Raw genomic sequence first — 14,243 nt, 5'->3', positions numbered from 1 at the left:
TACAAGTTTTTCATTGTGTGAAAACTGGGTTTAATAATGTTGCTAGTTCAGCAGAAAGTGGAATACTTCATTAATAAAAAAATGCCTTTATCTTTTATCATTATGCTATTTTTAAACACTCAAAGCCTACTATTCTCAACTGCATATATTGGCTAGCTAAATAAATTTAATATGACAATAGCTAAGTATCAGCACAAATATACAAAAAAAAAAAACGTTTATCTAAACGTTTTATAAATGTTTAATTCCCCGTCCAAGCGATTTAAATGGTACGTTCCAGACCAGGACGCTGGCATATTATTGGCTGTCTTGTAAATAAGGGCGTTACCAAGCCACAGCTTGAAATGTTCCGCGGGAAAAATTTTGCTCGCTCCACGTATTTATGTCGTTGTCCCGCCCAGCACATATATATACAAATACAATTGGATGAATTCTTAGTAGTGCTGTTGTTATCTTAAATTTCATTGGATATCAGATTTGTCTGTCATTCTCGGGAACGCCTTCTTTCCCTTCGAGGACAATGCTGAAAAAAGAGGAAGCGCATCTTATTGGAGGAATCGGATGTAACGGCGCTTCTCATTGGCTACATAGATTGCCGCTTGTGGACTGCATGTTTTGAACATAAATAAGAGCTACAATCAGCACTCTCTTCCGCAACAGAGTTAAGAAAGGTCAGAGAGAGTGCAATCGAATCGGCAGCTCTCTGACGACAAAGTTCAAGGAAGATGGGTTTTTAAAACAAAAAAAAAAATTCCCTGTCGCTTATCTAATCTGGACCATTGAAGCGTCGCTATTATGCGCCATTTTGCAAGTTGTTTCTTTCAACCCTAAATTCGACCGATTGAAGCTCCTGCCCGGAGTGCTGTGTGCTCGCTAGCTAGCTTGACTTAAGCCTTTGTCGTCTTCACCGCGCCTGACTGGATCAGTATTTTCATCAACTAATTGGCGTTTTTTTGTGACTTAGACAATGGAATTTGATTCAGTTCGAGGCGATATCAGCCCTGTAAACGACTTGCACAGCACCGGGCCCGGATCAGTCCTCAGACCTCACATTCTCTCCCTGCCCGAGGTCGGGACGAGGGGCTCCCCCTGCATGCAGAGCCTAGCCCCCGGACCCATGGCAGTGCTGTCTCCAGTGACTAATTTGGCTCTAAACATGAATAATGTTGTTCTTGAAGGGTGAGTGAAATTTATTTAATTTAATTTTTTAGCTGAAACGAGTGGAAAAATGTCAACCACACAATTGCTTCGTAGCAGAGCAACTTCCTGTAAATTATCTAAGTCGATTACATTTTATTGACCTTGTAAAACAAGGAAGATGTTTTATGTAATTGCGTTTATGGTGTGGTAAAATAGTTGGCATTTAGTATATTCTAGTTTTCTAAACGTGTTATGTTGACATTGTGATGCAGTCATTGTGAAACACCAAAGCGGAAGAAAAACTTGCCCCTCCTGAAGATCCCTTCCTTCGCATCTGATGCCTCCTCCGATGCAGGTTAGCTTGGGGAAACCTGCATTTATTGTCCTGTAAACACTTTATACTGATGCTTTCGCTTCAGTATGAGGTGTGACAGGTAATCGCACTGGAATGCGATCTGCAATAATGTTCCTAGGGCTGCTGTATAATGTAGGTGGCTTTACCTGTGTCTTCATCCCCCTCTACACAGGTCTTGGCCTGGATTTCCCCAGCCCTTTGGACTCCCTGGATGCTGAGCAGAAGTGAGTATAGTTCTCCTGCCTGTTGATAATCATTTCTGACATGTGAGAGAGCTTGGTTTGAGGATTATAAATCTAATCCCTGCCGTTACAAGGTCTGTGCATATGCCCAGTGGCATTGGTTTTCTGCAGATTAGACTGGCATGTGCTTTTTGCTTGGCTTGCATCACAAATCACAGCAGTGTGTCTGTTTTTGACTCATCCACACTAGTCAATTTATTGAAGAGGAATAGTTCACCCAAAAATGAAAATGCTCTTATATCATTGCAAATGTGGATGGCTTTATTCTGCAGAACACAAATGAATATTTTAAAAGAATATTTGGGCTCTGTAGGTCAATACAATGCAAGTGAATGGTGACCAAAACTTTGAAGCTCGAAGTACATAAACGCAGCATAAAATTAATCCATATGACTCCAGTGGTTTAATCCATGTCTTCTGAAGAAATCCATTCGGTTTTGGGTGAGAACATACCAAAATATAACTCCTTTTTACTGTACGTTTTGCCAGTGCAGTCTTTAGGCATGAACTTCCTAGTGCTTGACGCTTGCCAAGGTGACTGCTGATGTCAAGATTTACGTGAAAATAGTTACATTTTGGTCTGTTCACACCAAAAACCGATTGAATCGCTTCCGAAAACATTTAACCACGGGAGGCTGATGATTGATTTTATGCTGCATATATGTGCATATTGGAGCTTCAAAGTTTTGCTCGCCATTCTCGTGCATTGTATAGACCTATAGGCCTGAGATATTCTTCAAAAATATCTGTATTCAGTAGAAGAAAGTAATACACATCTGTGATGGCATGAGGGTGAATATTTGATGTGAATTTCCATTTTCGGTTGAACTATCCCTTTAACTTTTTAACTTGGGATAAAGCCTCTAAAATATTGTTTTATACCCAGCATGTCAATAGGTTAGTTCAACCAAAACTGAAAATTGTCATTCATCATTTCCTCGCCCTCACGTTGTTACAAACCCATATGTTCACAAAAACATTTCTTAAGATGGTTATTTACTGTATATCTTCAGCTTTCAGTGTGTAAACAAGAAATATAAATTTTAGACTCCTAAATATTCCTTTTGCAAATAAAATAGAATAGAAGAACAGGGAGCCCTGCAACAAATGGCATGGCTCCCACAGAGCCCCCAACTGAACATCGTGTCAGACTGGGATTACAAGAGACCGAAACAATTGGGACAGCCTAAATAGAAGAACTGTGGCGAATTCTCCAACAAGCTTGGAACATCCTATCTGCCAACAACCAAGAAAAACTGTGTCCAGGTGTACCTAGGAGAATTGGTGCTGTTTTGAAGGCAAAGGTGATCTCACCAAATGTTGACATAGCTTTTTTATGTTTACTGGACTTTGTATGACATTCATTGATAAATGAAAACTATTTATGGCGTTACGTTCGAAGACATCCTCACAATGCAACATTTTTCACAAGTGCCTAAAACTTTTGCACAGTACTGTGTATATATTTTGATAATGTACCAAGTCAGAAGGTTCCCTTTATGATTTAAAGCATTAGCTGTGAGATTCTTTCATTTGTAAGAAAAATGGACATTATAACTGACTTGCATCCTAAATAATGAGGATCAAAACAGATTGGAATTGAGAGCTTGTGAATCAATCGCAGCAAGTCAAGAAATGTGTATGTTTGCCTCCGTCACCATTAACTTGCAATTGAACTTTTTGCATAAAATGTCATACAATGAAAATGAATGGTCATCGAGGCCAACGTCTCCAACGAGGCTGACGTCTTTTGTGATCCACGGAAGGCTGAAAACAATAGTATTTTAATTTTTAGGTGGACTGTCCCTTTAAAGCTCAGTGAACCATCTTGAAAATGCTCCTTTGAAGAGTTCTGCTTTCTGGCATTTTGCGGAAATCTGCAGCGTGTGAGGAACTGTTCATTTCCTAGCCATTTGGTGTCAGTGGGAATCCATTCATCTGCAGCCAGACCTACAGCTGTTTGGGTTCCTCACACATCAGTGTGTGTTCTGTGGCACGTTGCTGAAGGGGGCTGGGTGAATGCAGTGGCACGCTTTTATGCCCTGTGAGGAGCATCCAAATAGAGCGGTACTATAATTGTGAGTTAGTCGCGAAACCCCCCCTCCTTAACTCTAATTCCCCCTTTTCCTATGCTATGAAAGAGACACACTCCTTACCTCCTCCCCCTCCAAACCACCATTTACTCTCTCTCCCCCTGCTCCCCTCTCCCAACAAAAGAGCCTTGCAGTAAGTGTTGTGTGGGCATATGGTAAATTAGAAGATACCCCCCAACCAAATAACGCACCCCCCCCCCGATTCCTCAGAGCTGCTTAGGGCTGTTTAGCATACAGGTGGGCATCGCTGTGTATTTTTTAAATATAGAATTGTGAGGGGCCTAGGCTGAGACATAAATTAGATTGAATAACCGTCTGTGAGTAGTGTTCTGTTTTGGGTGGGAGGGTACTTTGAGTGCACTAAGAACTGTTGAAGTTGAGTCTAACAGAATTTTCGTTTTCACAGTTTTGAAAGGGCCATGCTGGATGCATCAAGAGCAGTAAACGAGTAAGTGGTCATGCATTACAAAGCAGAAGAAAATCTGTCGCTAAAATCTGTTGTATTGACTCAGACTTAACTTTTGTTTCTTTAGGAAAATGCCCATTCGCAGGATAAATTCTTTACCAGTAAGTTGGTTCTTTAGACTTTTATAACTTTTATACTCTTGCATTAATAAGGGATATTCAGAATTTAGGCTGTTTTCCCATGGAAATAAGCAGAACTCTGATTTTCTCTCCATAGTTGCAGTTATTGGGTCACAGTCCCAATCTGAAGAATAAAGAATGTGATCCGTCCCGCTATGGAGTATGGACTCGCACACATGGCAGTGGCAACAAAGAGAATCTGGCTGAGGTGTGTGTCTTGTGGTCCCTTTTTTTCCTCAAAGGACTTGGGGTTTTATTATTGATATTATTTTTCACAGGGCTGAAAAAGTTAAAAATTAATATTGTTAGTTATGGAAATAGTACATTTTTGTAGTTGCTCTCTCCTCTAAAATATTAAATTGGCTGGGCATATTTTTGTGTGGAGTAAAACTTTTTTTATAAATTATAGTGAGAATTGATTTGAGGGATTTGTTCTTTTGAGCAGATTCTTTTCAGTGAATCGGTTAACAAATCATTCTTAAATCATTATGCAGCAAAAACTGGAATAGTCATGGAAATTCTTTGGTCAAAAAGTGTGGAAATACTTTATAGGACATTTCTATAGTCAATAAAAATGTTTCTAGTTTTAAAATATTTAATCCAATAGAAGAATCCTTGGTACTACTGTTGCTCGTTGAAAGTCCAATATGAAGTGATTTTTAAAAATTCATATCCAATCATAGAAAATCAGTGGTCAAGGTGTGGGAACCTTGATTTATGGCGTACTATGTCTTATGGATAGTTTGATCCAGTCTCTTGTTTTACAGGAGAATTTTGAGTTCAAAAAGCCTTCCATGCCTGCATCTCGCTGTCGTATGCGCTCTACTGGTGGGGCCAAGGAGGCTTTCGCCTGCAGACCAAACTCTGCTCCTGCGCTAATGGTACAACACCCAAGCTTGTAAAAAGCATGTTGGTCTTTCATGTTTTAATTGTGATGTCAATATGACTTTTTTTTTTTTTTTTTTTTTTTTTCTTCCATCAGCTTTCCCCACCATCATCCCTTCAGTTCGACTCTTCTGATGAGAGCAGTCCCTTCATACTGCGACGTCCCTCCCTCTCCTGTGTCCCCGATGATGACGATGATGGCTTCTTGGAGGGGCTTGACGACATGGAGGTTAGAATCTTTGTCTCTATGGCTACAGCCTTTGTTTTATTTACATTTGCTTTGATTGTTTGGTAAATAACCTCCAATGTGTCATTTGCATAGAATGACTCTGAGGTTCCTTTTGGAATGGATAGTCTTCTCACAGCTCCTCTGGTGGCCAAACAAATCATGGACTTTACTGATTCGGTAGGTTTTAATTTTATGCTCAAGCATAGCAAGTTCTTGTTTGTCTTATTGGGTTGATTTAGTTAAGTTGGTAATGGACATGGAAAAAATCCACTTTATTGCCCTTAGCCTGTGATTCGCTGTCGTCCACGTGGGTTGTTCCGATCTCCTTCTATGCCCAGCCCAGGAGGGCGTGTCCCACTAAAGAGATCTGACAGGCCGCAAGATGAGAACACACCTGTCCGAGTGAAGAGGAGACGGAGCCTGGCAGGGACTTTAGTCTCTCCTGTAGAGCAGGAGGATGCCATGTCACATCAGGTCAGACCACAGTGGAAAACTAAAAAAAAAAAAAATAAAAAAAAAAAAATAAGCTATGTTTGGAATGGCGTACTACAGTGTTACTTTTACTGTTTCTACAATTTATGTAGTTTATATATTGTGTGTGTGCACATTTAATGTCTGCATGGAATACCCAAATGTGCTGTATACAGAGCACTTTTGTATTTTATTTTTTTTGCCTGGCATAATGCGTTTCACATACTAAAAATAGTATGAAATACACTCACCGAGCACTTAATTAGAAGACCTGTACACTTACTACTTCATGCGATAACCAGCCAATTGTGTGGCAGCAGTGCATAAAATCATGCAGATATGGGTCAGGAGCCTCAGTTAATGTTCACATCAACCATCAGAATGGGGGGGAAAAAAATGTGATCTCTGTGATTTTGACCGTGGCATGATTGTTGGTGCCAGATGGTCTGGTTTGAGTATTTCTGTAACTGCTGATCTCCTGAGATTTTCACGCACAACAGTCTCTAGAGTTTACTCAGAATGGTGCCAAGAACATAAAACATCCAGTGAGCGGCGGTTCTGTGGACATAACGCCTTGTTGATGAGAGGGGTCAATGGAAAATGATTCCTTAGTAACTCGCGGAGTAACTCTGATAACCACTCTGTATCATTTTAGTGAGCAGAATAGCATCTCGGAATGCACAACACGTCAAAGCTTTTGGTGGATGGGCTAAAACAGCAGAAGACCACGTCTAGCACTTTATTAGGACCATAGTTTTCTTAAGTTCTCAGTGAGTGAATATAGTGTATACTGCACTGTATTCAGAATGTAGTAAGCTACTAATCCATTCTGAACATTGCCAAACCAACACATTTGCAGCCAGAATCTGAGCCCTAACTTAGAATCTTTACTCTTACAGGTTCAGAGGTCAAAGTCGTTTAATCACTCACAGATTGAGAGACTGTTGGATACAGATCCCAGTAATGTGATTGGAGATTTCACCAAGGTGAGCATGAACCAGGCTTTATTTTTATGTCAGCAGAGAAGGACATTATAAAATTCTGCCCTAAAACAATGTTTTAAAGAGTGCATTTGTGTCTTTTGAAGCCTCCAGCACTGCCCACGGTAGATGGAAAACACCAAGAGTTGAAATACATCACTCCAGAGATTGTAAGTTTGCACACATTAAAAACAGGCATGTACATTTAAAAAGCAAAACAAACATTAAATGATAATGCAATGGACACACCTGGTGTGCAAGTGCAAGCAATGTCAGTTCAGTGTGTCAGTGCAATCCAATTAAGCCCATAACATGTATTTCTGTGTTTATCAGATGGTTCAAGCAATGAACGGTCAATATAGTGATCTGGTGGAAAGGCTGTTTGTTATTGATTGCCGCTATCCATACGAGTATGAGGGTGGCCATATTAAGGTGAGACTGTTGCTTGCAATTAATTAGCATCCTTGCTGTTGCATGTTGTTTGTGTGAGTCAAACTGATGACTGTGTTTTGTCATCAGGGTGCCCTTAACCTTCATCAGCAGGATCAAATTGAAGACTACTTTTTACAGCATCCTATTCTCCCAGAAAGTCCTGGGAAGCGTGTCCTGCTGGTGTTCCACTGTGAATTTTCATCAGAGCGTGGTCCACGCATGTGCCGCTACGTTCGAGAGAGAGATCGTGTTCTGAATGAGTATCCTAACCTCCATTACCCTGAACTCTACATCCTGAAAGGAGGCTACAAAGAGTTTTTCCCACTTCACAAGGTGTGTACGAGTGTTTTCACAGCGTGAAACTAAGGCCATGTTCACCCCTATATATATATATATATTATATCAATTTTGCTTCATGTGCATCATCCACACTGAAACACCATTTTCCTCCACTGAAAACTGACTTTTAAAAATGCTCTGTAGTACCCCGTTCTTTGTTATTAGCATTTATTGATTCCATCTACAAGACAAATAAACACAACATAAAATACGGGATCAGTTATATAAATTAAACCCCAGACACAAACACACACTAGTGGTCACTAGCAAAAATTAAAAAATTAAAACCTAAAAAAATACTTTCAAAAAACAAGAGTGCACATACACAAACTAAAAATTAAAAATCCTTCTCCACTGCCCCGCCCCAAGAACCCTCCAAAAAAGCCAGATATCCACCCCACTTCCTATTAAACAAATCCCATTTTCCCAACCTTCTAAAAATCGCCTCCTCAAATGCTGCCACCCCGCACCACTCCCGAAACGAGGATGTTCCAGCCGTTTTCAACCTCTAAGAATAATTTGTCTTCCAACTATAACCCCGGCTAGGACCCAACTTTAAGTGGCTATCCCCAAAATTAATGACCGCTCCATCACCTAAGATGCATAATCTGGGGCAAAATGAAAATTTGTCCAATACGTCACACAAATCTCTGTATCTTCAACCAAAATTCTTGTATCTTAACACATCCCCAAAAATGGGCTTGTGTCATGGTTGGCGGAAGCTTTCCATTCATTAATGATTCCGTATGAACTTCTAACAAAAGTGGAGCCAGTTCTGTAGCATAAGATCTAAAAAATTCAGTGGCAATGCTGTCTGGCCCCGGAGCCTTCTCTCCCAATTTGGAATGCCCAATTCCCAGTGCGCTTTTAAGTCCTTGTGGTCGCATAGTGATTCGCCTCAGTCCGGGTGGCGGAGGATGAATCCCAGTTGCCTCTGCGTCTGAGACCATCAACCCGCGCATCTTATCACGTGGCTTGAGCGCGTTGCCACGGAGACGCAGCGTGTGTGGAGGCTTCACGCCATCCACTGCGGCAACCACGCTCAGTGCCCCACCGAGAACGAACCACATTATAGTGACCACGAAGAGGTTACCCCATGTGACTCTACCCTCACTAGCAACTGGGCCAATTTGGTTGCTTAGGAGACCTGGCTGGAGTCACTCAGCATGCCCTGGGATTTGAGCTAGCGAACTCCAGGGATGGTAGCCAGCGTATTTTACCACTGAGCTAACCAGGCCCCCAGTTTAGGGAGTTCTAATGGTTCCACAAAGTTTCTAATATCTTAATCAGTAGATGAAGATGAGGAACTATAAAGATCAAGATAGAATTCTTTAAAAGCATTATTAATACCAATGGCTGAGGTAAATATTTCACTGAGGGAATGGTAGAAAAAGACTCTCTTCTTTATATATCTAGCCAAAAGCTTCCCTGCTTTGTCCCCCGACTCAATATGACTGTCTTGTGCTGAATAGCCAAAATTCCACCTTCCGCGACAAAATAGTATTATATCTGTATTTCAGTGAGGTCAATTTTTGATGAATGAGGCATACTGTATGATCCGACCCTAAGAACTGCCTTAAGTGCCTCCCAAGCCATGCCCACAGAGGATACTGAGGACCAGTTGGTCTCCATATAGACATTGATTTCAGCCTTTAACATTTGTTGGAATTCAGGATTTTGCAAAAGGGATACATTAAAGTGCCAACTATATAATTTCTTTTTCTCCGTATGTGGAAACACCTCTAAACTCACTAGGGTGTGATCTGAGACTAAGATGTTTCCAATTGAGCAATCAACAACAGATGAAATAAGGGACTTGGATATAAAAAAAATATAATCTATTCTAGAATAAATCTTATGGACTGATGAAAAAAAAAATAGTCCCTACCAGATGGGTTCAAAAGTCTCCAAATATCTGTAAGACCAAGATTTTTACACATCCTGTGAAGCGTCAGTGTTGCTCTAGGGGGCTTACATTTGCTTCACTATGATCAAGGACTGAGTCCATCAAAAGATTAAAGTCTCCTCCCAATATTATATCATGAGGAGTGCCAACAGCTTGCAACATCCCTTCAAGATCTATAAAAAAGCCCCGATCATCAGCGTTAGGTGCATAAATATTAGCCAAAATCAACCTTTGCCCCTGAATTTCTGCTAAAACAATAATGACTCTTCCTAATTTATCTTTAATCTGTTTGAGACATTTGAATTGTAGATGCTTGCTTATGAGTGTAATGACTCCCCTGCTCTTACTTGAGCCAGCACTAAAGAAAACATATCCACCCCCATATCTTCCCAAATTTTTTAGCTCCCTGCGGGGAAATATGCGTTTCTTGAAGAAACGCTACATCATATTTCTTACGTTTAAGAAAAGCAATAACCTTCCTTTTTATGGGGCGCCCCAACCCATTCACATTCCACGTGGAGATAGACTATCCACTCGTTAACATTTGACATTATCATTAGAAAATATAGATTGTCAAAATACAATTATAACGACCACATTCCAAGCTTCCCCCCTGAACCAAACAAACAGAAAAAAGAAAAACGTGCGCATTAACCCCACACACGACAGCGCCAACTGGCGTCTCTCCCTCTAAACTCAGACCGTCCATGTAAGCCTACGAGAGCCCCTGCGACAACTGTGCCATTGGATTGCTCAAGTCTGGTGCTTCTATACAAATTTTGTGAGACCGAATTACCCAACAGAAAATAGTCTTTAAAACAAACTTCAGCCAATAGGAGTCTTAAGCACAAAGAGCATGTAGATTCATCCACATAACTGTCCCGAAGGTGTGTTCCTCCACAAAACAAGCTCCAGCCGCTAGCGGAACCAGCACAAGAAGAATAAAAAAAATGCCTTTCAGATTCCTCGGGCAGTTCAAACGTATGTTCAGTGAGCCGGCTCATTCAGCTGTTACTTGAGTAACCTACTCACTCCAATGTCCTGCAAGAAATATTTCACAAAACAAACTCCAGCCAATAGGAGGCATAAGCACAAAGACGTGCAGATTCATCCACAGACTGTCCTGAGGAGCGCTGCTACACAACAAACTCCAGCCGCTAGGCGGAACCAGCACAAAAAGAAACAAAGGCGCTCAGTTCCTCGAACAGTCAAGTGAATGTTCAGTGAGTCAGGCCCACTCGGCTGCAACATAAGTATCACACAATGACTTTCTCCAATGACTTTATGAAGGACATCGCTTGCTGTGGGCATGTAAATATTTTGCGGCCATCCTAAGTATCTATTCTCAATTTGGCCGGGAACATCAGAGCAAAAGCGGCCTTCTGTTGATGTAAGAGTTTCTTGCATTCCTTGAATCGATCACGTTTCTCTCGTCGAATTCACAAAGTGTGGGAACAAGAAAATGCTGTGGTTCTTCCAAGAAAGCCTTCCTTTACTCCTCGCCTCGTGTAACACGAGATCTTTATCGGATGATCTCAGAAATTTGGCCAGAATTGATCGGCACCTGTCTCCCTCCACGGATCTCTGAACCGGAACTCTGTGAGCTCGCTCGATTTCCAGCTTATGGCCTGTTATGTCGAGCAGACCCGGGAAGTGCCCATCCAGGAATTTCACCATATCTCATCCTCAGGAATTCCAACAATTCGGACGTTGTTTCGCCGGTTACAATTCTCTAAGTCTTCCAGCTTTTCCCAGACATGCTTTAAGTCTATCTTGGTTGCTAGTGGGTTAGAAGCTAATTCCCTCTTCGATGACTCCAGATAATCGATCCGTTTCTCAACATCCGCCACTCTTTGAACCATCTCAGTGAATTTCGTCTCCATGGCAGTGATCGATCGATCGTATTACAACAAGATCCTCCAAGTCAACAATGACAATCGTCAGCATTGCCGACACGTTCATCAATTGACACCGAAATTCCTTCACCGTCCAAATTGACTCCCAGGCCTTCGGCCTGCTGCTCAGGGGCTTGAGCACGTAAGTGTCTTTTAATGTCTCCAGAGCCCGAGGATTTTGAATTCTTTGACATTGTCTTCCTAGAATGGTTAAGGTGTATCGAATCTCACCGGTATATGACGCAAAAGGTATTAAAACTAGTGAAGTGCGCAGAGCTCGCTGTTCACACGTCCGAACCTCGCATGGCGTCACGAGACTTTGACACCTGCGTTCTCTTAAACTGTGGTAGTTGCACTGCATCTAGCCTTTTAAACGCAAGAATATGATTGGTCTGAAGTCCTCATCAGTGCTTGGTACATGAATTAAGATAAAAACGCACAGTTAGAATTTTTAATTTTGACTGCCTTTTTTTAACTGAGGTTGTGTGAGACACAGATGTGTTCGATTTAGACAAGATTAAAATCACGAGTATGTCTGCGAAACAAATTTCCTAGCATCCTGGGTGAAAACTAGGGCTTACAAAAATCTTTTTTTTGATTCCTGCATGTCTATTCTTTTTATTACTATTTATTTGTTTTGTTTTCAAGCTTGTGATTGTACGTTTGTGTTTTTGCCTGCAGTCAGTGTGTGAACCTCAGGCTTATAGGCCAATGCATCATGAAGACTACAAAGAAGATCTGAGGAAGTTCCGCCTTAAAAGCCGCACCTGGGCTGGAGAACGTAGCAAGAGAGACATGTACAGCCGTCTCAAACTTTAAGATGCGTACACTCTCACTCCATTATTTTACTGCCTTTATTTGCTCACACTGCCCTCACACATTAGACAGGGTAGGACTTGAAGAGGTGTTTTGTGGGATTTGCTTTGAGACGGTTGTCAGTTTTCTGGTCTTTGTATTGCTTTACTGCCACAACATCAAGCAGGTTTTACAGACTACTATGTATTTCAGCCTGATAGGCCTCCCATTGGTCTGGTCACAACCCTCTAAAACTGCCATCATTCACTACCACCCTGATGTCCTTAGAAGCTCACAGCTAAATGTCACTGCCATGTATTACATGCACACATACTTTACATACACGCATACTTTTTAATCATTTTAATCCCCTATTATTTTGGTCCACTGTACTGTTTTTTTTTTTTTTTTTTTTTTTTTCTTCAGTTGTGGTGAAAGTGCTGTTATACCTTCAATTCCCCCTCCCCCATGTTTTTCCCTCTCATCTGGTGAGGTGCCTGTTGATATAACTGCATTTACATCAGGATAATTATTAAAATTATAAAAGTTTGCTTTTAAGGTTGTTTCCTGAGTGTCCTTTTCTATTATGTACATTTTCCTTTAACGGATAACAAATCACATTTTTACCCCTGCATGTTTAAGTATTTTACAAGATGCAAGATTTTTTTTCTTTTTATTTTTTTTATATATAGAGCAAACAGGATTATGCCTTTCCATGCCATTTGATGTGACTGTCCCACCATCCCTTTTTTTTTTTTTTTCCTTGACTGTTGACTTGACCGACAGCTTTAACTCGGGCAGGAGCCTGACTTTTGCTGCTGGTCAGCAAGTGTTGACCACACAAATGTTCACCAAAATGTTCTAAGACAAAATCATTATTTGTACATGAAACCAATTTGACTAGTTGGATTATAACAGTCTCTCCCGTGTATGTGTGTTTGTAATTTTTGCTACCCGATTTTGTTTTATTGGTCCTGTGTGACTGAAAGCTGGTTTATGTATTCCTGAATAAAATTGAAGTTTGTATGTGGGTAATAACTCAAAGCTGAGTCTAAGTCTTGGAGTCATTTGTTGGCTAAAGAGGTTGTCACTTGTTTTTCAAAAATACCGGTCATGCAGGGACCTTGACTGTGGTTAGCCAAGCACCAGCACGTGTTCTTGCACACATTCACTCACGTTCCAAAGCTGTTTCACAGGGGAGTGGCCAACAGTTTCCCAGCCATTCCCTAATGTCCTGGCACCCTTCCAGACCCATGTCTGTGCAAATATATTTTTTGTTTGGTTAATGAGTAATAACACGTGTGTGTGGGTTCTTTTTTTTTTTTTTTTTTTTTTTTTTTGGTAGGTTAATCAAATTGAGAAATAGTTTGGACACTAAAAAGTGTAAACATTTGTTCTTCACAGGATTGTTCACTAGAATGTTGGTTTCAAACTTTTGGTCCTGAGCTGAACTTTCATGTAGTGCACACTGCTATTCTTACCAGTGTGTGGATAAAATTTAGATATCTGTGAAGTAAACATTAGTTTAAAATAATGCAGGAATTTGCAATGCACAACCAAAGTTTATTTTTTTGAATGAGATATCCAAAATCTTTAAAACGGTTTCAGTAGTTTGTTATAGACATCTTGAAGATATACAACTGTTTACATGTTTTAAATTTTTTATATTTAATATGGTATTAATTGTACCAATTTTGTATATATTTTAATGCATATATGAAATTGACCCAAGATAAACTATTAAGGTTGTTGTGTGCTGGAAACTGGATTTAATATCCCCCTTTGGAGTTTTAGTGTATATGGTTGTAGTTCAACTAGAGAGCCACCCAATAAAAAGTCTAATTTGAGTAATCTTATGTATGCTGAGTTTCCATTGCAAGTTATTTTTGCTTTGTT

At 40.5% G+C, this 14,243-nt stretch overlaps 1 protein-coding gene across 1 annotated transcript; it reads left to right on the top strand.

The window, feature by feature from the left end:
- The first annotated feature begins 662 nt into the window (after positions 1-662).
- On the top strand, positions 663-13,391 carry LOC127412277 (M-phase inducer phosphatase 1-like). The gene is made up of 15 exons (XM_051648510.1): positions 663-1,179; positions 1,413-1,495; positions 1,668-1,719; positions 4,237-4,278; positions 4,364-4,397; positions 4,513-4,623; positions 5,183-5,296; positions 5,398-5,529; positions 5,623-5,706; positions 5,815-6,003; positions 6,900-6,986; positions 7,088-7,150; positions 7,314-7,412; positions 7,500-7,745; positions 12,234-13,391. Exons 1-15 carry the CDS (start codon positions 968-970, stop codon positions 12,369-12,371), a joined length of 1,686 nt encoding a protein of 561 aa, XP_051504470.1. The 5' UTR covers positions 663-967; the 3' UTR covers positions 12,372-13,391.
- Positions 13,392-14,243: the final 852 nt, after the last annotated feature.

The sequence above is a fragment of the Myxocyprinus asiaticus genome, chromosome 21 (genome assembly GCF_019703515.2).
Source record: "Myxocyprinus asiaticus isolate MX2 ecotype Aquarium Trade chromosome 21, UBuf_Myxa_2, whole genome shotgun sequence".
Lineage (NCBI taxonomy): Eukaryota > Metazoa > Chordata > Actinopteri > Cypriniformes > Catostomidae > Myxocyprinus > Myxocyprinus asiaticus.
Note: the sequence above shows the minus strand (reverse complement) of the source record. Positions and strands in the feature narration are given on the sequence as shown.

What these genes read in the sequence shown, in the direction of transcription:
- LOC127412277 (XM_051648510.1), top strand. Translation starts at nt 968, where the DNA reads ATGGAATTTGATTCAGTTCGAGGCGATATCAGCCCTGTAAACGACTTG. An exon ending in GCAGGATAAATTCTTTACCA is followed by an intron (nt 4,398 to 4,512) that starts GTAAGTTGGTTC and finishes TTCTCTCCATAG; the next exon opens with TTGCAGTTATTGGGTCACAG. An exon ending in AGGATGCCATGTCACATCAG is followed by an intron (nt 6,004 to 6,899) that starts GTCAGACCACAG and finishes TTACTCTTACAG; the next exon opens with GTTCAGAGGTCAAAGTCGTT.